We start from the raw sequence: 22,699 nt of genomic DNA on the forward strand, positions 1-22,699 counted from the left end.
ACTGGTCAGAAAGTGAAGTAGACTTGTCAGAAAGTGGAGTAGACTGGTCAGAAAGTGAAGTAGACTTGTCAGAAAGTGGAGTAGACTGGTCAGAAAGTGAAGTAGACTCGTCAGAAAGTGGAGTAGACTGGTCAGAAAGTGAAGTAGACTTGTCAGAAAGTGGAGTAGACTGGTCAGAAAGTGAAGTAGACTTGTCAGAAAGTGGAGTAGACTGGTCAGAAAGTGAAGTAGACTTGTCAGAAAGTGGAGTAGACTGGTCAGAAAGTGAAGTAGACTCGTCAGAAAGTGGAGTAGACTGGTCAGAAAGTGAAGTAGACTCGTCAGAAAGTGGAGTAGACTGGTCAGAAAGTGAAGTAGACCTGTCAGAAAGTGGAGTAGACTGGTCAGAAAGTGAAGTAGACTCGTCAGAAAGTGGAGTAGACTGGTCAGAAAGTGAAGTAGACCTGTCAGAAAGTGGAGTAGACTGGTCAGAAAGTGAAGTAGACTGGTCAGAAAGTGGAGTAGATTGGTCAGAAAGTGAAGTAGACTTGTCAGAAAGTGGAGTAGACTGGTCAGAAAGTGAAGTAGACTTGTCAGAAAGTGGAGTAGACTGGTCAGAAAGTGAAGTAGACTTGTCAGAAAGTGGAGTAGACTGGTCAGAAAGTGAAGTAGACTTGTCAGAAAGTGGAGTAGACTGGTCAGAAAGTGAAGTAGACTTGTCAGAAAGTGGAGTAGACTGGTCAGAAAGTGAAGTAGACTAGTCAGAAAGTGAAGTAGACCTGTCAGAAAGTGGAGTAGACTGGTCAGAAAGTGGAGTAGACTGGTCAGAAAGTGGAGTAGACTGGTCAGAAAGTGAAGTAGACCTGTCAGAAAGTGGAGTAGACTGGTCAGAAAGTGGAGTAGACTGGTCAGCAAACACTACGACCATCACAAACAACATGTCTCTCAACAAACAAAATACTCCCACCATCTGCCCAAAAATCTCCTATAGACGTGGAAACCAGGACAATAAAAACAGTTCGGTAGTACAGAAAATATAGGGATTTGAACCCGCTGTATAGGCGATTAGATCCTCAGATGTGGGGTCGGATCCAATAACCTGATAACGTAGATTTTTTTGTAGGCGTGGGGGGTGGGGGGAGATCCGCGTTTTTTTCGTAAGCCCTCGTTACGTGAATTGTTTTAAAAGAGGCTATTGATTGGTTTGGATTTTTTTGTGAGTGTGTGTGTGTGTGTGTGTGTGTGTGTGTGTGTGTGTGTGTGTGTGTGTGTGTGTGTGTGTGTGTGTGTGTGTGTGATAAGGAGGGAATTTTGCGTAAAATACACGTCACGCATACACATACACAGATGCACGCACACACAGAGGCATCTGTCCAAAGGTACCTACTGCTCCTAGGCATCTTTCCAAAGGTATTTCACTAATCATTGACGTCCTCTTTTCCTCCCGGACAGACTAAGAAGCATCCAGTGAACCACATCAAGCGGCCAATGAACGCCTTCATGGTGTGGTCACAGCTGGAGCGACGCAAGATCGTCCAGAGACACCCTGACATGCACAACGCTGAGATCTCGAAACGACTGGGCAAGCGCTGGAAGAATCTCTCCTCTCTGGAGCGTCAGCCCTACATTGAGGAGGCTGAGAGACTTAGACTACTCCACATACAAGAGTACCCAGACTACAAGGTAGAGTAGCCCCAGACTCAGACTATTCCACATACAGGAGTATCCAGACTACAAGATAGAGTAGCCCCAGAGACTTCCAGAGGTATAACATACGGGGGATTATCGCCCTCGGATCACTGAGGTAGAAGAAATGGGCTTCAGGGAATGCTGGGTCACCTTCCTTCCCCTACGGATTTAGCTCTTCCCAATAATAATAATAATAATAATAATAATAATAATAATAATAATAATAATAATAATAATAATAATAATAATGGCGCTCTCGATGCAAGTTGTAAGTGCTCATTACATAATCAACATATCCATCCATATGAGCTTTCCAGTTTTCCAAAACAGTTCCATGACTAAAGGAAAATTCGTATTGTTCCAGGATTCCAGTTCTAATCTTACTTATGACTTCCAAGTAAAAGTAATCAACTCTAACGTTACTTACTTTTTAGTTACCAATAAGACTCACGATTTAAATTATATATATATATATATATATATATATATATATATATATATATATATATATATATATATATATATATGATTCTGTTTCGTAATACATGTATATATGAGTATACCTGTTTGGTTCCAGTCTAGTGTACGAGTATAGTGGTTAAATTCTCGTTTATGTGAGTATGCTGACATTTATTTCCAGTCTTTTATTACCTGGAGTATACCTGGAGAGGGTTCAGGGGGTCAACGCCCCCACGGCCCGGTCTGAGACCAGGCCTTTATTTCTGTGAGAGACCAATTTTCTTCAGAAGATAAACTAGTACTGAAGATTAGCTACTGTCGTTCCAGAACAAATTTTGGTGGTACTGTACTTAACTCACTTCCAGGAACACACGAATTGAACTTGAGGAATTTGTTGTAAAAATAACGAGACTTCGTATGATGGAGTTCCTGGAAAACTTGGCTACGTCCTCCAGGAGATTAATTCCTGGAGGACACACAATTTTAAAAGAGTGTGGTGTGCACACTTTGTGCTGAGGAAAGTGTACACACGTGTACACGCATGTTGTTCTACACAGGCATGTGTACAAGTGGAGGTATACATGCAGCTGCAAATTCGTGCACAAACTTACACACACACACACACACACACACACACACACACACGAGTAATGAACAGCGAAGAGGGGGGCCAGGAGCTGTGAATCGACCAGTGCAACCACAATTAGGTGAGTACAAGGGAGCAATGGGACACAGATGGCAGCTGAAGACACAGATGACCCGTAGGGATGTTAGGAAGTATATCTTTAGTCTCAGGATGCTTGAAAAGTAGCATGACTTGGATGAGGCAGTGTTGGAGGCAAACTTAATACACAGCTTCAAGATAACGTATGGTAAGACCTAAGGTAGGAATCAGAAGCCAGTGTAATTAGTAGAATAATAACCCCTCCCTCCATCCTTCCTTATTTCCTTACGACCCCTTCTTCCATACCTCCTTTCCCTACCTCTCCTACCTACCTTCCTTACCTCTCCTGCCTACCTTCCCTACCTCTCATACCTACTTTCCCAACCTCTCCTACCTCCTCCCTTTCCTATCTCTCCTACTTCCATATCTTCCTTCTCCATACCTCCTCCCCTACTTCTCCTATCTCCATACCTCCTTTCCCTACCTCTCCTATCTTCCCTACCTCTCACACCTACCTTCCCTACCTCTCCTACCTATCTTCCCTACCTCTCACACCTACCTTCCCTACCTCTCCTACCTATCTTCCCTACCTCTCACACCTACCTTCCCTACCTCTCCTACCTATCTTCCCTACCTCTCACACCTACCTTCCCTACCTCTCCTACCTATCTTCCCTACCTCTCACACCTACCTTCCCTACCTCTCCTACCTATCTTCCCTACCTCTCACACCTACCTTCCCTACCTCTCCTACCTCCCTTCCCTATCTCTCCTATCTGCTACCTGGCTTCCCTGCCTCTGCCAATCATACTATCAACAACTCTAGCACAAGGACTGGGTTGCTCTAGTGTTTACAAGCACTGCATCAAGGTGCACAATAACACGCCTCAATTTCCTGCTGGATTCTTCACCTTAATTGACACTGAACATTTTTCACAGAAGCACCTAAGTTCACCTGTCTTCTAATTACATGTTCATTTTTCCACTATAATCTACCTTGTTCATAATTATTATCGCATTTGATTTGTCTGTTTCGTAAGGTGAAGTCCAGGATCTTCCCTTAATTCATGGTATAACTTAACAATCTTTGATGACAATAGTGTTGTAGAGGTCTGAGCTTTGCTGTGCTGGGCTGTGCTGGGTTGTGCTGGGCTGTGCTGGGCTGTGCTGGGCTGTGCTGGGCTGTGCTGGGCTGTGCTGGGTTGTGCTGGGCTGTGCTGGGCTGTGCTGGGCTGTACTGGGTTGTGCTGGGCTGTGCTGGGCTGTGCTGGGCTGTGCTGGGTTGTGCTGGGCTGTGCTGGGCTGTGCTGGGTTGTGCTGGGCTGTGCTGGGTTGTGCTGGGCTGTGCTGGGTTGTGCTGGGTTGTGCTGGGTTGTGCTGGGTTGTGCTGGGTTGTGCTGGGCTGTGCTGGGCTGTACTGGGCTGTGCTGGGCTGTACTGGGTTGTGCTGGGCTGTGCTGGGTTGTGCTGGGTTGTGCTGGGTTGTGCTGGGTTGTGCTGGGTTGTGCTGGGCTGTGCTGGGTTGTGCTGGGTTGTGCTGGGCTGTGCTGGGCTGTGCTGGGTTGTGCTGGGTTGTGCTGGGTTGTGCTGGGCTGTCCTGGGCTGTGCTGGGTTGTGCTGGGTTGTGCTGGGCTGTGCTGGGCTGTGCTGGGTTGTGCTGGGCTGTGCTGGGCTGTGCTGGGCTGTGCTAGGCTGTGCTGGGCTGTGCTGGGTTGTGCTGGGCTGTGCTGGGCTGTGTTGGGCTGTGCTGGGTTGTGCTGGGCTGTGCTGGGCTGTACTGGGTTGTGCTGGGCTGTGCTGGGTTGTGCTCGGCTGTGCTGGGTTGTGCTGGGCTGTGCTGGGTTGTGCTGGGTTGTGCTGGGTTGTGCTGGGTTGTGCTGGGCTGTGCTGGGCTGTACTGGGCTGTGCTGGGCTGTGCTGGGTTGTGCTGGGCTGTGCTGGGCTGTGCTGGGCTGTGCTGGGTTGTGCTGGGCTGTGCTGGGCTGTGCTGGGCTGTGCTGGGCTGTGCTGGGCTGTGCTGGGCTGTGCTGGGCTGTACTGGGTTGTGCTGGGCTGTGCTGGGCTGTGCTGGGTTGTGCTGGGCTGTGCTGGGCTGTGCTGGGTTGTGCTGGGCTGTGCTGGGCTGTGCTGGGCTGTGCTGGGTTGTGCTGGGTTGTGCTGGGCTGTGCTGGGTTGTGCTGGGTTGTGCTGGGTTGTGCTGGGCTGTGCTGGGCTGTACTGGGTTGTGCTGGGCTGTGCTGGGTTGTGCTGGGCTGTGCTGGGCTGTGCTGGGCTGTGCTGGGGTGTGCTGGGCTGTGCTGGGCTGTGCTGGGCTGTGCTGGGCTGTGCTGGGCTGTGCTGGGCTGTGCTGGGCTGTGCTGGGTTGTGCTGGGCTGTGCTGGGCTGTGCTGGGTTGTGCTGGGCTGTGCTGGGCTGTGCTGGGTTGTGCTGGGCTGTGCTGGGCTGTGCTGGGCTGTGCTGGGTTGTGCTGGGTTGTGCTGGGCTGTGCTGGGTTGTGCTGGGTTGTGCTGGGTTGTGCTGGGCTGTGCTGGGCTGTGCTGGGTTGTGCTGGGTTGTGCTGGGCTGTGCTGGGCTGTGCTGGGCTGTGCTGGGCTGTGCTCAGACTTCTGCAACACAATTAAAGATGGATCGTCGAATTCACTACTAAGTAAAGCTCCTGGACTCCACTACTAAGTAAAGCTCCTGGACTCCACTACTAAGTAAAGATCCTGGACTTCACTACTAAGTAAAGCTCCTGGACTCCACTACTAAGTAAAGATCCTGGACTCCACTACTAAGTAAAGATCCTGGACTCCACTACTAAGTAAAGATCCTGGACTCCACTACTAAGTAAAGCTCCTGGACTCCACTACTAAGTAAAGCTCCTGGACTCCACTACTAAGTAAAGCTCCTGGACTCCACTACTAAGTAAAGATCCTGGACTCCACTACTAAGTAAAGATCCTGGACTCCACTACTAAGTAAAGCTCCTGGACTCCACTACTAAGTAAAGCTCCTGGACTCCACTACTAAGTAAAGATCCTGGACTCCACTACTAAGTAAAGCTCCTGGACTCCACTACTAAGTAAAGATCCTGGACTCCACTACTAAGTAAAGCTCCTGGACTCCACTACTAAGTAAAGCTCCTGGACTCCACTACTAAGTAAAGATCCTGGACTCCACTACTAAGTAAAGATCCTGGACTCCACTACTAAGTAAAGATCCTGGACTCTACTACTAAGTAAAGATCCTGGACTCCACTACTAAGTAAAGATCCTAGACTCCACTACTAAGTAAAGATCCTGGACTCCACTACTAAGTAAAGATCCTGGACTCCACTACTAAGTAAAGATCCTGGACTCCACTACTAAGTAAAGATCCTGGACTTCACTATTAAGTAAAGATCCTAGACTCCACTACTAAGTAAAGCTCCTGGACTCCACTACTAAGTAAAGATCCTGGACTCCACTACTAAGTAAAGATCCTGGACTCCACTACTAAGTAAAGATCCTGGACTCCACTACTAAGTAAAGATCCTGGACTCCACTACTAAGTAAAGATCCTGGACTCCACTACTAAGTAAAGATCCTGGACTCCACTACTAAGTAAAGATCCTGGACTCCACTACTAAGTAAAGATCCTGGACTCCACTACTAAGTAAAGATCCTGGACTCCACTACTAAGTAAAGATCCTGGACTCCACTACTAAGTAAAGATCCTGGACTCCACTACTAAGTAAAGATCCTGGACTCCACTACTAAGTAAAGATCCTAGACTCCACTACTAAGTAAAGATCCTGGACTCCACTACTAAGTAAAGATCCTGGACTCCACTACTAAGTAAAGATCCTGGACTCCACTCCTAAGTAAAGATCCTGGACTCCACTACTAAGTAAAGATCCTGGACTCCACTACTAAGTAAAGATCCTGGACTCCACTACTAAGTAAAGCTCCTGGACTCCACTACTAAGTAAAGATCCTGGACTCCACTACTAAGTAAAGCTCCTGGACTCCACTACTAAGTAAAGATCCTTGACTCCACTACTAAGTAAAGATCCTGGACTCCACTACTAAGTAAAGATCCTGGACTCCACTACTAAGTAAAGATCCTGGACTCCACTACTAAGTAAAGATCCTAGACTCCACTACTAAGTAAAGATCCTGGACTCCACTACTAAGTAAAGATCCTGGACTCCACTACTAAGTAAAGATCCTGGACTCCACTACTAAGTAAAGACCCTGGACTCCACTACTAAGTAAAGATCCTGGACTCCACTACTAAGTAAAGATCCTGGACTTCACTACTAAGTAAAGATCCTGGACTTCACTACTAAGTAAAGATCCTGGACTCCACTACTAAGTAAAGATCCTGGACTCCACTACTAAGTAAAGATCCTAGACTCCACTACTAAGTAAAGATCCTGGACTCCACTACTAAGTAAAGATCCTGGACTCCACTACTAAGTAAAGATCCTGGACTCCACTACTAAGTAAAGATCCTGGACTCCACTACTAAGTAAAGATCCTGGACTCCACTACTAAGTAAAGATCCTGGACTTCACTACTAAGTAAAGATCCTGGACTTCACTACTAAGTAAAGATCCTGGACTCCACTACTAAGTAAAGCTCCTGGACTCCACTACTAAGTAAAGATCCTGGACTCCACTACTAAGTAAAGATCCTGGACTCCACTACTAAGTAAAGATCCTGGACTCCACTACTAAGTAAAGATCCTGGACTTCACTACTAAGTAAAGCTCCTGGACTCCACTACTAAGTAAAGCTCCTGGACTCCACTACTAAGTAAAGATCCTGGACTCCACTACTAAGTAAAGATCCTGGACTCCACTACTAAGTAAAGATCCTGGACTCCACTACTAAGTAAAGCTCCTGGACTCCACTACTAAGTAAAGCTCCTGGACTCCACTACTAAGTAAAGATCCTGGACTCCACTACTAAGTAAAGATCCTGGACTCCACTACTAAGTAAAGATCCTGGACTCCACTACTAAGTAAAGATCCTGGACTCCACTACTAAGTAAAGATCCTGGACTCCACTACTAAGTAAAGCTCCTGGACTCCACTACTAAGTAAAGATCCTGGACTCCACTACTAAGTAAAGATCCTGGACTCCACTACTAAGTAAAGATCCTGGACTCCACTACTAAGTAAAGCTCCTGGACTCCACTACTAAGTAAAGATCCTGGACTCCACTACTAAGTAAAGATCCTGGACTCCACTACTAAGTAAAGATCCTGGACTCCACTACTAAGTAAAGCTCCTGGACTCCACCTTACAAAACAGACAAAGCAAGTGCCGTAGTAATTATAAACAAGGTAGATTATAGTGAAAAAAAATGTTATTAGAAGACGGGGGAACTTACGAGTCTGTTAAAAATATTGTGTTTATATACTAATGGCTGGTTGATCAGACCCTGTTCCACCCCGAGGCCTGGTCACAGACCTGACTCTCCCGTAGGGGAGAGTCAAGAGCAACTCACTCTCCTGAAGGGGGATTGAAGAGGAACTGACTCTCCTGAAGGGGGGATTTGAGAGGAACTGACTCTCCTGAAGGGGGGACTCAAGAGGACCTGACTCTCCTGAAGGGGGGACTCAAGAAGCCCTGACTCTCCTGAAAGGGGACTCAGGAGGAACTGACTCTCCTGAAGGGGGACTCAAGAGGACCTGACTCTCCTGAAGGGGGGATTTGAGAGGAACTGACTCTCCTGAAGGGGGGACTCAAGAGGACCTGACTCTCCTGAAAGGGGACTCAGCAGGAACTGACTCTCCTGAAGGGGGGACTCAAGAGGACCTGACTCTCCTGAAGGGGGACTCAAGAGGACCTGACTCTCCTGAAGGGGGACTCAAGAGAACCTGACTCTCCTGAAGGGGAACTCAAGAGGACCTGACTCTCCTGAAGGGGGGACTCAAGAGGGCCTGACTCTCCTGAAGGGGGACTCAAGAGGACCTGACTCTCCTGAAGGGGGACTCAAGAGTACCTGACTCTCCTGAAGGGGGACTCAAGAGGACCTGACTCTCCTGAAGGGGGACTCAAGAGGACCTGACTCTCCTGAAGGGGAACTCAAGAGGGCCTGACTCTCCTGAAGGGGGACTCAAGAGGACCTGACTCTCCTGAAGGGGGACTCAAGAGGACCTGACTCTCCTGAAGGGGGACTCAAGAGGACCTGACTCTCCTGAAGGGGGACTCAAGAGGACCTGACTCTCCTGAAGGGGGACTCAAGAGGACCAGACTCTCCTGAAGGGGGACTCAAGAGGACCTGACTCTCCTGAAGGGGGACTCAAGAGGAACTGACTCTCCTGAAGGGGGACTCAAGAGGACCTGACTCTCCTGAAGGGGGACTCAAGAGGACCTGACTCTCCTGAAGGGGGACTCAGGAGGAACTGACTCTCCTGAAGGGGGACTCAAGAGGACCTGACTCTCCTGAAGGGGGACTCAAGAGGACCTGACTCTCCTGAAGGGGGGACTCAAGAGGACCTGACTCTCCTGAAGGGGGACTCAAGAGGACCTGACTCTCCTGAAGGGGGACTCAAGAGGACCTGACTCTCCTGAAGGGGGGACTCAAGAGGACCTGACTCTCCTGAAGGGGGGACTCAAGAGGACCTGACTCTCCTGAAGGGGGACTCAAGAGGACCTGACTCTCCTGAAGGGGGGACTCAAGAGGACCTGACTCTCCTGAAGGGGGGACTCAAGAGGACCTGACTCTCCTGAAGGGGGACTCAAGAGGACCTGACTCTCCTGAAGGGGGGACTCAAGAGGACCTGACTCTCCTGAAGGGGGGACTCAAGAGGACCTGACTCTCCTGAAGGGGGACTCAAGAGGGCCTGACTCTCCTGAAGGGGGGACTCAAGAGGACCTGACTCTCCTGAAGGGGGACTCAAGAGGGCCTGACTCTCCTGAAGGGGGGACTCAAGAGGACCTGACTCTCCTGAAGGGGGGACTCAAGAGGACCTGACTCTCCTGAAGGGGGGACTCAAGAGGAACTGACTCTCCTGAAGGGGGACTCAAGAGGACCTGACTCTCCTGAAGGGGGGACTCAAGAGGAACTACACTATACACAAAACTGTCTGCTCACTTTTCTCAGCAATTTCCATATCCCAAATAAAGACTTCTTGTTCTTTACTGTTATTGTTCAGCATGTTCTCCCCCTCTCTTGCGCAGCAATAACATAAGTGGTCTTCCTGCTCAATAGTGTTATTGTTCTCTGTGTTTGTTCTAACCCAAGTTATGGGTGTTCTTATTGTTCTTGTTATTGATCTGTGTGTTTGTTCTCCTCTTACCCTCGGCGTAAACTAAGCTTTCTTCTTCCTCAGTAATGTTATTGTTGTCCAGTATCTATCTATCTATCTTTATATATATATATATATATATATATATATATATATATATATATATATATATATATATATGTATATATATATATATATATATATATATATATATATATATATATATATATATATATATATATATATATATATATATATATATATTTATATATATATATATGTCGTGCCGAATATGTAAAACTGGTCAATTAGCAAGAACTCGTTTAAAATTAAGTCCTTTCTGAAATTTTCTCTTATACGTATAAAGATATATTTTTTTCATTAATGTTAATGTAAAAAATTTTAATTTTGCACCAAAAGAATCTTAGAAAACTTACCTAACCTTATTATAACAAGAGCAATTTATTTTAGCCTAACCCAACTAACTATATCTTAAATACGTTTACAATAATTTAGTACTAAATAAAACACAATCAAATATATTTTTTTCGTTAGGTTCAGAATGATTTTGGCGAAATTATTGCATACACAAATTTTCACTTGTCCTATATGGCAAGATGAGCGTTGCTATTTAAGCCAAGATGGCAAGTTCTGCCTATTCGGCACGACATATATATATATATATATATATATATATATATATATATATATATATATATATATATATATATATATATATATATACGACTATGAATATATTTTATGTGAAGAACATTAACAATTCTGTACTGAAGGAAGAGGGAACAAATAACTTTCCTGTTCTATAACACTGCCGGTTCTATTGTTCTGCAAGAATTTTTGCAATCCTTTTCTTAGGTAACATAACCGACCTGTGTTCTTGAATAACATACGTCTCTGTTCGCTAATATTTCTTCTCTACCTTCTGCAGTACCGGCCGCGAAAGAAGGCTCGGCTGGTGCCGCCTCCGTGCGGGTCAGGTCGCGGGCTGCAGGAGGGCACTGGGTCGCGAACTCCCTCTCCAGGAGGCTCCCGCTTGAGTTCGATGCCAAGAAGACAACGCCGACCAGCTGTCAAGCTGCTCTCCTCGACTCGCCTGTGCATCAGCGTCGCCACGCAGCCCAGAGCCGCCCACAACGCCGCCAAGAAGAAGAAACGAGGAGGAAGAGGAAGAGGAGGAGGAGATAAACCATGTCAAAACGGTAGCAACGGCAGGAAAGCTTCTTCAAGAGGCACTTCGCAAGGCTCCAATCCGAAGAGGCGCAACGGAAACACTTCCGGCAAGGATCACAGGAAGAACTCAAGAAGTTCCAAATGCCCCCACCCGAGGGGCGGTGGGGTCTCCAGGAGGACCAAGGGGCTCTCCAAGGGGTTCTTCACCCCTCCGACTCCACCCTCACCGGCCTGTCCATCCCCGTTGTCCCCGGAGTCGCTGGTCTTCTTCCTGGACGACGATTCTGAAGCCCACACGCCCTTACCCACGCCCACGGACTTCAGCGGCGCTCTCTTAGGCTGCTGCTCTGTCTTAGACACACCCACGCCCTCTCCTGAGCCTGTAGACACCACGCCCACCCGTGGTACACATGATACCCTGGGCGACCTCTCCTACCTGGCTGATATATTACAGGTCAGTATGAGAGAGAGAGAGAGAGAGAGAGAGAGAGAGAGAGAGAGAGAGAGAGAGAGAGAGAGAGAGAGAGAGAGAGAGAGAGAGAGAGAGAGAAGAGAGAGAGAGAGAAGAGAGAATGTGAAGCCTGTAAAACGAGATGTAGAAGAGTGTTAGGGAGCATATGGACACGAGGGGTGACACTTCTTAAAGCTTAGCTGTTAGTGGCCTCTGTTCTCTCTCTCTCTCTCCACACTGTGTTGTCCATTATGTGTATTTACATTCCTCGCACCGTCACTCATTCCTTCTAGATATTTACATCCATCTTGTTCCTTCATTCCTTCTAGATATTGACATCTATTTCACTCATTCACTTGTTCATTTCAACTTCCATTTCTTTCATTTTTTCTCTGGAATTTGCTCACAGTATCTATCATTACTCTTTATTACTTTATTTTCCAGATGTCTCCTCAGTTTCCGGTGGACCTGGACCTCAGTCCCGAGCTGGACCTCGAGTCGTGCTCCTCCTCGACCACCACTTCGGCCTCGGGGTCCCACTTCGAGTTCTCGTGTACACCAGACGTAGCCGATGCTCTTTGTGACGTGGGTCTGACAGTGTCAGACTGGCTGGATCCATCGCTGAACAATCTCATATGTTCTTAAGTGCCACTCGACTTGCTCTAGACATTCAGTGCCACTCGACTTGCACTAGCCACTCAGTGCCACTGACCTGGAGATGCAATTGTTGTGTATCATGGAGTAAGAAGTGAATCGCTGTGACTTAAAGAGACATTGCAATGTTCTAACTTGAGTTAGAAATGCTATTCTTATTGGAGTTTCAAGTGGTACAGCTCCGACTTGAACGAGTGGAATCGTTTTGACTTAGATAAGAAGTGCAAGTGTTCCCATTCTGAGTAGCAAGTAAAACTGTTCTCTATAGAGCATCTTGCTTGCTACTAGAGAAGAATAACGAGAAATCAGACAAACAAACATTCTAGGAAATACAGGGTTGCTAGAGATTACACATAAACTGTATAAGATCAGTGAGTAAGAGTGTTATTGCTTTTGTAGATGCTTAGAGGAATATACCTTGAGCTTACTTCAGTTGCCGGAAATTGATTCTTTCAAGGCACTGGTTAGGATCACTGTCATTTAAGATATCATCCCAGCATGTTTCATATGGAACATGATTTATCTGATCCCAGTTGATGTTCTTGTTGTTCAAGTTGAATTTGGCGAAGAGCAATGCATGCACGAGATTTTGCAAGGTATTACGCTCACGTGATCTTAGTACTTAAGTATTAATCACTAACCAAGAAGGTTGAACCATGATTGACAGCCATTTTGGGGTTTCATCGTCGAAGGTGTTGTGACATTTGGTTATCTACCTGATTGTATGGTAAGAGGAGGAACGGCAGATGCAAGGAAACCTATCCACATGTTTTGCATGCCCAGGAATCGAACCCGAAGTCCTTTGTGATCCTAAGGCTATGATCACTGAACTCCTGGGTTACCCCGTCTACTCTACATACAAATACGTTTCCTTGGCTACGTATCGCACAATAACTAAGACGACCAAAAACAAAAGGATTAAAACACAGACTGATCAAAGCACAATATGGATGGGGAACCGAACAAGCGGCGAGCGAGTTTCAAAACTCGAGGCCAGTGCATAAGCCACTGGGCCAGCTGGCTACAATAAGATTCATCCCACTAGGTATATTTATACACAGCACAAGAAGGTTAGCATGGGCCACTACTGTGACCACAAATGCAAGTTTTTACAGACGAATCTCCCGCCAGCGTGGCTCTGGCGATCTCTAGCCTAGCTCATAATACAGGACGATGTAAACAAGGTGTGACTCACAGCTGAAGTAAATGAAGACGGTCATATTTGATGTGAAAAAAATTAAAACAACAGCGAAATTAATTCTCTGTGAAAAACGGACACTTGTGCGTAGCTAAGGACATTTATTAAGGGAAACGTAGCTAAGGACATTTATTAAGGGAAACGCAGCTAAGGACATTTATTAAGGGAAACGCAGGTAAGGACATTTATTAAGGGAAACGTAGCTAAGGACATTTATTAAGGGAAACGTAGCTAAGGACATTTATTAAGGGAAACGCAGCTAAGGACATTTATTAAGGGAAACGTAGCTAAGGACATTTATTAAGGGAAACGTAGCTAAGGACATTTATTAAGGGAAACGTAGCTAAGAACATTTATTAAGGGAAACGCAGGTAAGGACATTTATTAAGGGAAACGTAGCTAAGGACATTTATTAAGGGAAACGTAGCTAAGGACATTTATTAAGGGAAACGCAGCTAAGGACATTTATTAAGGGAAACGTTTCGCCACAAGTGGCTTCATCAGTCCTGATCAATAAATGTCCAGAACTCAGCGCAAGTATGTCCTTTTGCACAACTGGTCTGTCCTCCCACGCCATTTACACGTAATGTTATGAGGTGTCTCGGTATTTAACACACTAGTGCGGGTCTCCTGGTAATGAAGAGGAATATAGTGTGTGTGTGTGTGTGTGTGTATGTGTGTGTGTGTGTGTGTGTGTGTGTGTGTGTGTGTGTGTGTGTGTGTGTGTGTGTGTGTGTGTGTGTGTGTGTGTGTGTGTGTGTGTGTGTGTGTGTGTGTGTGAAAGAAATATACGTCCAACAGAACCGATAATTTAAACCGAATGATTTTTTAGGGGGCAGGATTATATATATATATATATATATATATATATATATATATATATATATATATATATATATATATATATATATATATATATATATATATATCACATAGGTCTCCAATTCCTGTCTTTTCTTATCACCCATCATCACAGTTATTATATGTCCCATTTATCACCCATTGCTCTTAGCCTCATTCATTCACTAGTGATACATCAGTAGATAATCGGGTTGTTATTAAGTAACATCTGTTGTTTTTGTGACTGAAGATGAGTGAATAACGGGGGGAAATAACGGGGGTAAATAACGGGGGGAAATAACGGGGGGAAATAACGGGGGGAAATAAATTAAAATTAATAAAACACAGAGTACAACAAATTTAAATTAACATCACGAGTGAAAAAAAAAAAATATTTGACAGAATGAAGTAGAGAATGAATTTGAATGAAACGATGGCAAACCTTCAGTAATGAATGAAGGATCGTGGCTTCTCTCCTACTGAATGAAAACAATATTCGTGCACTAGTGAACGCACTAGCCATGGTTCTGAATTAGTGAATTGAGTGTTTTAAGTCCCAGCTAGTGAATGCAACGATCACAGTGAAAAAAAAAATGAATGAAGTGGTGAAGGAAATAGAATGAAGTTCTTTAGAAAATCTAAAAAAAAATAGAAAATATTAAAGCTGAAATTTACGAAAAGACGGAAAAAAAATAGATTTAAAAGTGTAATAAACATAATTAATACCGTTTTATATACCGGAAGGTAATTAAGCTCTCAAAAAAGGTAATTACCTGAAGGTAATTGACCGAGAAACTGTGTTGTGGTTTTTTTTTTAAGGCAAAATCGATTTATCATAATTAATCGATTTATAAAGGATCACTAAACCTTCACGGGAATGCTGAAAGATGGGGCTCTGGGGGGGGCGCTGACCCCTTTCCAAAACACTCCTTGAGGGGGGAATTGGGAAGACAAGGAAAGTACAAGAGGAAAATGTAAAGAAATGTGTAAACACAGACATTTGGATAATAGAAGAATGGAAAGAGAGAAAAACAAATGGAAAGACGAATTGGGAAATTTGGAAATGCCCAAAAAAATGGGCCAAAGGTGTCAGGATTTTGTACACCTTAACGCCAAATGGACTACAGGTGTTAAAGACATTTGCGTGCATCTTCCTGATAAAATATGTGCGTCACACAGGTGTTTTTCTTACTTCTGGGAATGACTGAAAGCGTTTAACAGTGTTCGAAATCCTAAATCGAACGTTTAAACCAGTGGACGAGAGTGGGAAATCGAACACACACACACACGAACCGGTGTTCTGACCCAGGCTTGAACACCGGTACCAGTGTTTGGGAAACAATAGCAGAACACGACCAATAAGGATATGCAGAGGTCGTCGTACAACGCGTGTTGAAGAGACGACACACGCTGCACGACACGTTCTTATAGAGGCAACGTTTCGTTCAGTTCTTCCGCAAGGTGCATCCTTTCTTCGTGACTAAAATGTGCTCTGAATGCAGAAACATGTGTTCTCGTGTTCCCCAAAACAGCCTCTTTCGAACACGACTGACTATGTGTTATGAAGGCAGAAAAGTGTGTTCTCGTCCCCCCAACGACCGCTTTCGAACACAAATGACTCTTGCGAACACAGAAACGTGTTCTTGTCCCCCCAACAACCACCCACTTTCGACCCAACAACCACTTTCGCACAAGAGTGACTGTTGTGAACACAGACATGTGTTCTTGTCCTCCCACACAAATCAGCTGCTGATCTCAGGTATTCCCGACAGAACACAATTCCCATTTGCTTTTAGCGCTTGATTTGCACGTGTAAATAAACAAGACAAGTGTTCCTTCGGGGCATTGAATCTAAGTCATTAATTGTGATTTGTGGGATTTTATATATATATATAAATGTGTGTGATTGTGGGATTTGAAAATAGATATATACTATATACTTTTATCAAGTGTACGAAAAGTGCTATTGTTTCGAACAGGGAAGGAAGCTCAGAGGCAGATATATCTTTTCAAGTGAATGCCACTGATTGAAAAGAAATTAAAAAAAAAAAAAAATTAAACTGTGTTTTTATAGATTTCTCGAGCTTAAAATCCCGTCTTTTCAAAATTAGAGACCCTTTAATTTCGACCCAAAATAAACCAATGGGTGATGGTTCGTCTGAGTTCTTTTTATATATGATTTAAGCCTGATCGATGGGTTTTTCTTCCTAACACTGGTTCGATCCCTGATACGTAAACCGCAGTTATGGTTTTAATGTAAAAAAAAAAACCTTATGGACCATGTTTCGAAGAGTGGCTGAAGAATTCATGGGCTCCCACTGTTTCTCGTACAGGATTTGCTCGACCGGGTTGTAGGAATGTAATTACCATCAACTTTATACATTGCATTTTAAAGCCTTGAAAAGTTTCTCGTAATGAATTAAAATTTCTTTAAAATCAAGGAACGGGTAGGGTTTCGAACCCAGGGCAGTTGAGTGTTAAAACTTACAGGCCAGTGCGTTAACCACTGGGCCGGCTGGCACTTAATAAGATTCACCCGACTGGGCATATTTCTACACACCGTAGGGAGGTTAACATGGGCCACACACTGTGACCACAAGTGCTGGTTTTTACGGCACTCGCCTTGGTTTCAAAACCTCACCCGTTCCGGGGTTTATTTGTTATTGAGGTTACGTGAGTCGAGTTGTGAAATGTGCTGAAGGGAAAAAAAAATTAGTGGTGTGAACCAATAATTGAAATACCTTAAAGATAAAAGAATGTCACATACACTGAAAAAATTGCTAGTATTCCCCCCAAAAAAAATTATACATCAATATATATTTTTTCTAACTCCTGCAATGCTGCCTATATTCAACAAAGTAAACGTTAAACCATATTTAACTTGGTTAATCTTACACTGCTGGGTTAACACTATTCTGGTACCGTATTACAAAATTTTTAATGGTGGGATATATTATTTTTTTGGGGGTGGAGGAGGGAATGAAGGGGGGGAGGGGGGGGTTAAATTATGAAGGTATTTTAAGTGCGTTATTGTTGTTGTTGTTTGTGTGGACAAAATTGATGTTAGTGACTGTAGAAAGAAGAGGTTATTGTGTACTACATGTACGTACAGGACCAGCTTAGTGTGTGTGTACAGGACCAGCTTAGTGTGTGTGTACAGGACCAGCTTAGTGTGTGTGTACAGGACCAGCTTAGTGTGTGTGTACAGGACCAGCTTAGTGTGTGTGTACAGGACCAGCTTAGTGTGTGTGTACAAGACCAGCTTAGTGTGTGTGTACAGGACCAGCTTAGTGTGTGTGTACAGGACCAGCTTAGTGTGTGTGTACAGGACCAGCTTAGTGTGTGTGTACAGGACCAGCTTAGTGTGTGTGTACAGGACCAGCTTAGTGTGTGTGTACAGGACCAGCTTAGTGTGTGTGTACAGGACCAGCTTAGTGTGTGTGTACAGGACCAGCTTAGTGTGTGTGTACAGGGCCAGCTTAGTGTGTGTGTACAGGACCAGCTTAGTGTGTGTGTACAGGGCCAGCTTAGTGTGTGTGTGTACAGGACCAGCTTAGTGTGTGTGTACAGGACCAGCTTAGTGTGTGTGTACAGGACCAGCTTAGTGTGTGTGTACAGGACCAGCTTAGTGTGTGTGTACAGGACCAGCTTAGTGTGTGTGTACAGGACCAGCTTAGTGTGTGTGTACAGGACCAGCTTAGTGTGTGTGTACAGGACCAGCTTAGTGTGTGTGTACAAGACCAGCTTAGTGTGTGTGTACAGGACCAGCTTAGTGTGTGTGTACAGGACCAGCTTAGTGTGTGTGTACAGGACCAGCTTAGTGTGTGTGTACAAGACCAGCTTAGTGTGTGTGTACAGGACCAGCTTAGTGTGTGTGTACAGGACCAGCTTAGTGTGTGTGTACAAGACCAGCTTAGTGTGTGTGTACAGGACCAGCTTAGTGTGTGTGTACAGGACCAGCTTAGTGTGTGTGTACAGGACCAGCTTAGTGTGTGTGTACAGGACCAGCTTAGTGTGTGTGTACAGGACCAGCTTAGTGTGTGTGTACAGGACCAGCTTAGTGTGTGTGTACAGGACCAGCTTAGTGTGTGTGTACAGGACCAGCTTAGTGTGTGTGTGTACAGGACCAGCTTAGTGTGTGTGTACAGGACCAGCTTAGTGTGTGTGTACAGGGCCAGCTTAGTGTGTGTGTACAGGACCAGCTTAGTGTGTGTGTACAGGACCAGCTTAGTGTGTGTGTACAGGACCAGCTTAGTGTGTGTGTACAGGACCAGCTTAGTGTGTGTGTACAGGACCAGCTTAGTGTGTGTGTACAGGACCAGCTTAGTGTGTGTGTACAGGACCAGCTTAGTGTGTGTGTACAGGACCAGCTTAGTGTGTGTGTATAGGACCAGCTTAGTGTGTGTACAGGACCAGCTTAGTGTGTGTGTACAGGACCAGCTTAGTGTGTGTGTACAGGACCAGCTTAGTGTGTGTGTACAGGACCAGCTTAGTGTGTGTGTACAGGACCAGCTTAGTGTGTGTGTACAGGACCAGTTTAGTGTGTGTGTACAGGACCAGCTTAGTGTGTGTGTACAGGACCAGCTTAGTGTGTGTGTATAGGACCAGCTTAGTGTGTGTGTACAAGACCAGCTTAGTGTGTGTGTACAGGACCAGCTTAGTGTGTGTGTACAGGACCAGCTTAGTGTGTGTGTACAGGACCAGCTTAGTGTGTGTGTACAGGACCAGCTTAGTGTGTGTGTACAGGGCCAGCTTAGTGTGTGTGTACAGGACCAGCTTAGTGTGTGTGTACAGGACCAGCTTAGTGTGTGTGTACAGGACCAGCTTAGTGTGTGTGTACAGGACCAGCTTAGTGTGTGTGTACAGGACCAGCTTAGTGTGTGTGTACAGGACCAGCTTAGTGTGTGTGTACAGGACCAGCTTAGTGTGTGTCAAAAGGACCAGCTTAGTGTGTGTGTACAGGACCAGCTTAGTGTGTGTGTACAGGACCAGCTTAGTGTGTGTGTACAGGACCAGCTCAGTGTGTGTGTACAGGGCCAGCTTAGTGTGTGTGTACAGGACCAGCTTAGTGTGTGTGTACAGGGCCAGCTTAGTGTGTGTGTACAGGACCAGCTTAGTGTGTGTGTACAGGGCCAGCTTAGTGTGTGTGTACAGGACCAGCTTAGTGTGTGTGTACAAGACCAGCTTAGTGTGTGTGTACAGGACCAGCTTAGTGTGTGTGTACAGGCTTAGTGTGTGTGTACAGGACCAGCTTAGTGTGTGTGTACAGGACCAGCTTAGTGTGTGTGTACAGGACCAGCTTAGTGTGTGTGTACAGCTTAGTGTGTGTGTACCCAGCTTAGTGTGTGTGTACAGGACCAGCTTAGTGTGTGTGTACAGGACCAGCTTAGTGTGTGTGTACAGGACCAGCTTAGTGTGTGTGTACAGGGCCAGCTTAGTGTGTGTGTACAGGACCAGCTTAGTGTGTGTGTACAGGACCAGCTTAGTGTGTGTGTACAGGACCAGCTTAGTGTGTGTGTACAGGACCAGCTTAGTGTGTGTGTACAGGACCAGCTTAGTGTGTGTGTACAGGACCAGCTTAGTGTGTGTGTACAGGACCAGCTTAGTGTGTGTGTACAGGACCAGCTTAGTGTGTGTGTACAGGACCAGCTTAGTGTGTGTGTACAGGACCAGCTTAGTGTGTGTGTACAGGACCAGCTTAGTGTGTGTGTACAGGACCAGCTTAGTGTGTGTGTACAGGACCAGCTTAGTGTGTGTGTACAGGACCAGCTTAGTGTGTGTGTACAGGACCAGCTTAGTGTGTGTGTACAGGACCAGCTTAGTGTGTGTGTACAGGACCAGCTTAGTGTGTGTGTACAGGACCAGCTTAGTGTGTGTGTACAGGACCAGCTTAGTGTGTGTGTACAGGACCAGCTTAGTGTGTGTGTACAGGACCAGCTTAGTGTGTGTGTACAGGACCAGCTTAGTGTGTGTGTACAGGACCAGCTTAGTGTGTGTGTACAGGACCAGCTTAGTGTGTGTGTACAGGACCAGCTTAGTGTGTGTGTACAGGACCAGCTTAGTGTGTGTGTACAGGACCAGCTTAGTGTGTGTGTACAGGACCAGCTTAGTGTGTGTGTACAGGACCAGCTTAGTGTGTGTGTACAGGACCAGCTTAGTGTGTGTGTACAGCTTAGTGTGTGTGTACAGGACCAGCTTAGTGTGTGTGTACAGGACCAGCTTAGTGTGTGTGTATAGGACCAGCTTAGTGTGTGTGTACAGGACCAGCTTAGTGTGTGTGTATAGGACCAGCTTAGTGTGTGTGTACAGGACCAGCTTAGTGTGTGTGTACAGGACCAGCTTAGTGTGTGTGTACAGGACCAGCTTAGTGTGTGTGTACAGGACCAGCTTAGTGTGTGTGTACCAGCTTAGTGTGTGTGTACCCAGCTTAGTGTGTGTGTACAGGACCAGCTTAGTGTGTGTGTACAGGACCAGCTTAGTGTGTGTGTACAGGACCAGCTTAGTGTGTGTGTACAGGACCAGCTTAGTGTGTGTGTATAGGACCAGCTTAGTGTGTGTGTACAGGACCAGCTTAGTGTGTGTGTATAGGACCAGCTTAGTGTGTGTGTACAGGACCAGCTTAGTGTGTGTGTACAGGACCAGCTTAGTGTGTGTGTATAGGACCAGCTTAGTGTGTGTGTACAGGACCAGCTTAGTGTGTGTGTACAAGACCAGCTTAGTGTGTGTGTACAGGACCAGCTTTGTGTGTGTGTACAGGACCAGTTAAGTGTGTGTACAGGACCAGCTTAGTGTGTGTGTACAAGACCAGCTTAGTGTGTGTGTATAGGACCAGCTTAGTGTGTGTGTACAGGACCAGCTTAGTGTGTGTGTACAGGACCAGCTTAGTGTGTGTGTATAGGACCAGCTTAGTGTGTGTGTACAGGACCAGCTTAGTGTGTGTGTACAAGACCAGCTTAGTGTGTGTGTACAGAACCAGCTTAGTGTGTGTGTACAGGACCAGTTAAGTGTGTGTACAGGACCAGCTTAGTGTGTGTGTACAAGACCAGCTTAGTGTGTGTGTACAGGACCAGCTTAGTGTGTGTGTACAGGACCAGCTTAGTGTGCGTGTACAGGACCAGCTTAGTGTGTGTGTACAGGACCAGCTTAGTGTGTGTGTACAGGACCAGCTTAGTGTGTGTGTACAAGACCAGCTTAGTGTGTTTGTACAGAACCAGCTTAGTGTGTGTGTACAAGACCAGCTTAGTGTGTGTGTACAGGACCAGCTTAGTGTGTGTGTACAGGACCAGCTTAGTGTGTGTGAACAAGACCAGCTTAGTGTGTGTGTACAGAACCAGCTTAGTGTGTGTGTACAAGACCAGCTTAGTGTGTGTGTACAAGACCAGCTAAGTGTGTGTGTACAAGACCAGCTTAGTGTGTGTGTACAAGACCAGCTAAGTGTGTGTATACAAGACCAGCTTAGTTTGTGTGTACAAGACCGGCTTAGTGTGTGTGTACAGGACCAGCTAAGTGTGTGTACAAGACCAGCTTAGTGTGTGTGTACAGAACCAGCTTAGTGTGTGTGTACAAGACCAGCTTAGTGTGTGTGTACAGGACCAGCTTAGTGTGTGTGTACAGGACCAGCTTAGTGTGTGTGTGTACAGGGCCAGCTTAGTGTGTGTGTACAGGACCAGCTTAGTGTGTGTGTACAGGACCAGCTAAGTGTGTGTACAAGACCAGCTTAGTGTGTGTACAAGACCAGCTTAGTGTGTGTGTACAGGACCAGCTTAGTGTGTGTGTACAGGACCAGCTTAGTGTGTGCGTACAAGACCAGCTTAGTGTGTGTGTACAGGACCAGCTTAATGTGTGTGTACAGGACCAGCTTAGTGTGTGTGTACAGGACCAGCTTAGTGTGTGTGTACAGAACCAGCTTAGTGTGTGTGTACAAGACCAGCTTAGTGTGTGTGTACAGGACCAGCTTAGTGTGTGTGTACAGGGCCAGCTTAGTGTGTGTGTACAGGACCAGCTTAGTGTGTGTGTACAGAACCAGCTTAGTGTGTGTGTACAAGACCAGCTTAGTGTGTGTGTACAGGACCAGCTTAGTGTGTGTGTACAGGGCCAGCTTATTGTGTGCGTACAGGACCAGCTTAGTGTGTGTGTACAGAACCAGCTTAGTGTGTGTGTACAAGACCAGCTTAGTGTGTGTGTACAGGACCAGCTTAGTGTGTGTGTACAGGACCAGCTAAGTGTGGGTGTACAGGACCAGCTTAGTGTGTGTGTACAGGACCAGCTTAGTGTGTGTGTACAAGACCAGCTTAGTGTGTGTGTACAGGACCAGCTTAGTGTGTGTGTACAGGACCAGCTTAGTGTGTGTGTA

The 22,699-nt window shown here is 45.8% G+C and overlaps 1 protein-coding gene across 1 annotated transcript; it reads left to right on the forward strand.

Annotated features, from left to right (window-relative positions):
* The first annotated feature begins 1,374 nt into the window (after nucleotides 1–1,374).
* Nucleotides 1,375–14,606, forward strand: LOC128686989 (transcription factor Sox-11-B-like). The gene is made up of 3 exons (XM_053774346.2): nucleotides 1,375–1,662; nucleotides 10,962–11,657; nucleotides 12,099–14,606. Exons 1-3 carry the CDS (start codon nucleotides 1,468–1,470, stop codon nucleotides 12,297–12,299), a joined length of 1,092 nt encoding a protein of 363 aa, XP_053630321.1. The 5' UTR covers nucleotides 1,375–1,467; the 3' UTR covers nucleotides 12,300–14,606.
* Nucleotides 14,607–22,699: the final 8,093 nt, after the last annotated feature.

This window comes from Cherax quadricarinatus, chromosome 7 (genome assembly GCF_038502225.1).
Source record: "Cherax quadricarinatus isolate ZL_2023a chromosome 7, ASM3850222v1, whole genome shotgun sequence".
Classification (NCBI taxonomy): Eukaryota; Metazoa; Arthropoda; class Malacostraca; order Decapoda; family Parastacidae; genus Cherax; species Cherax quadricarinatus.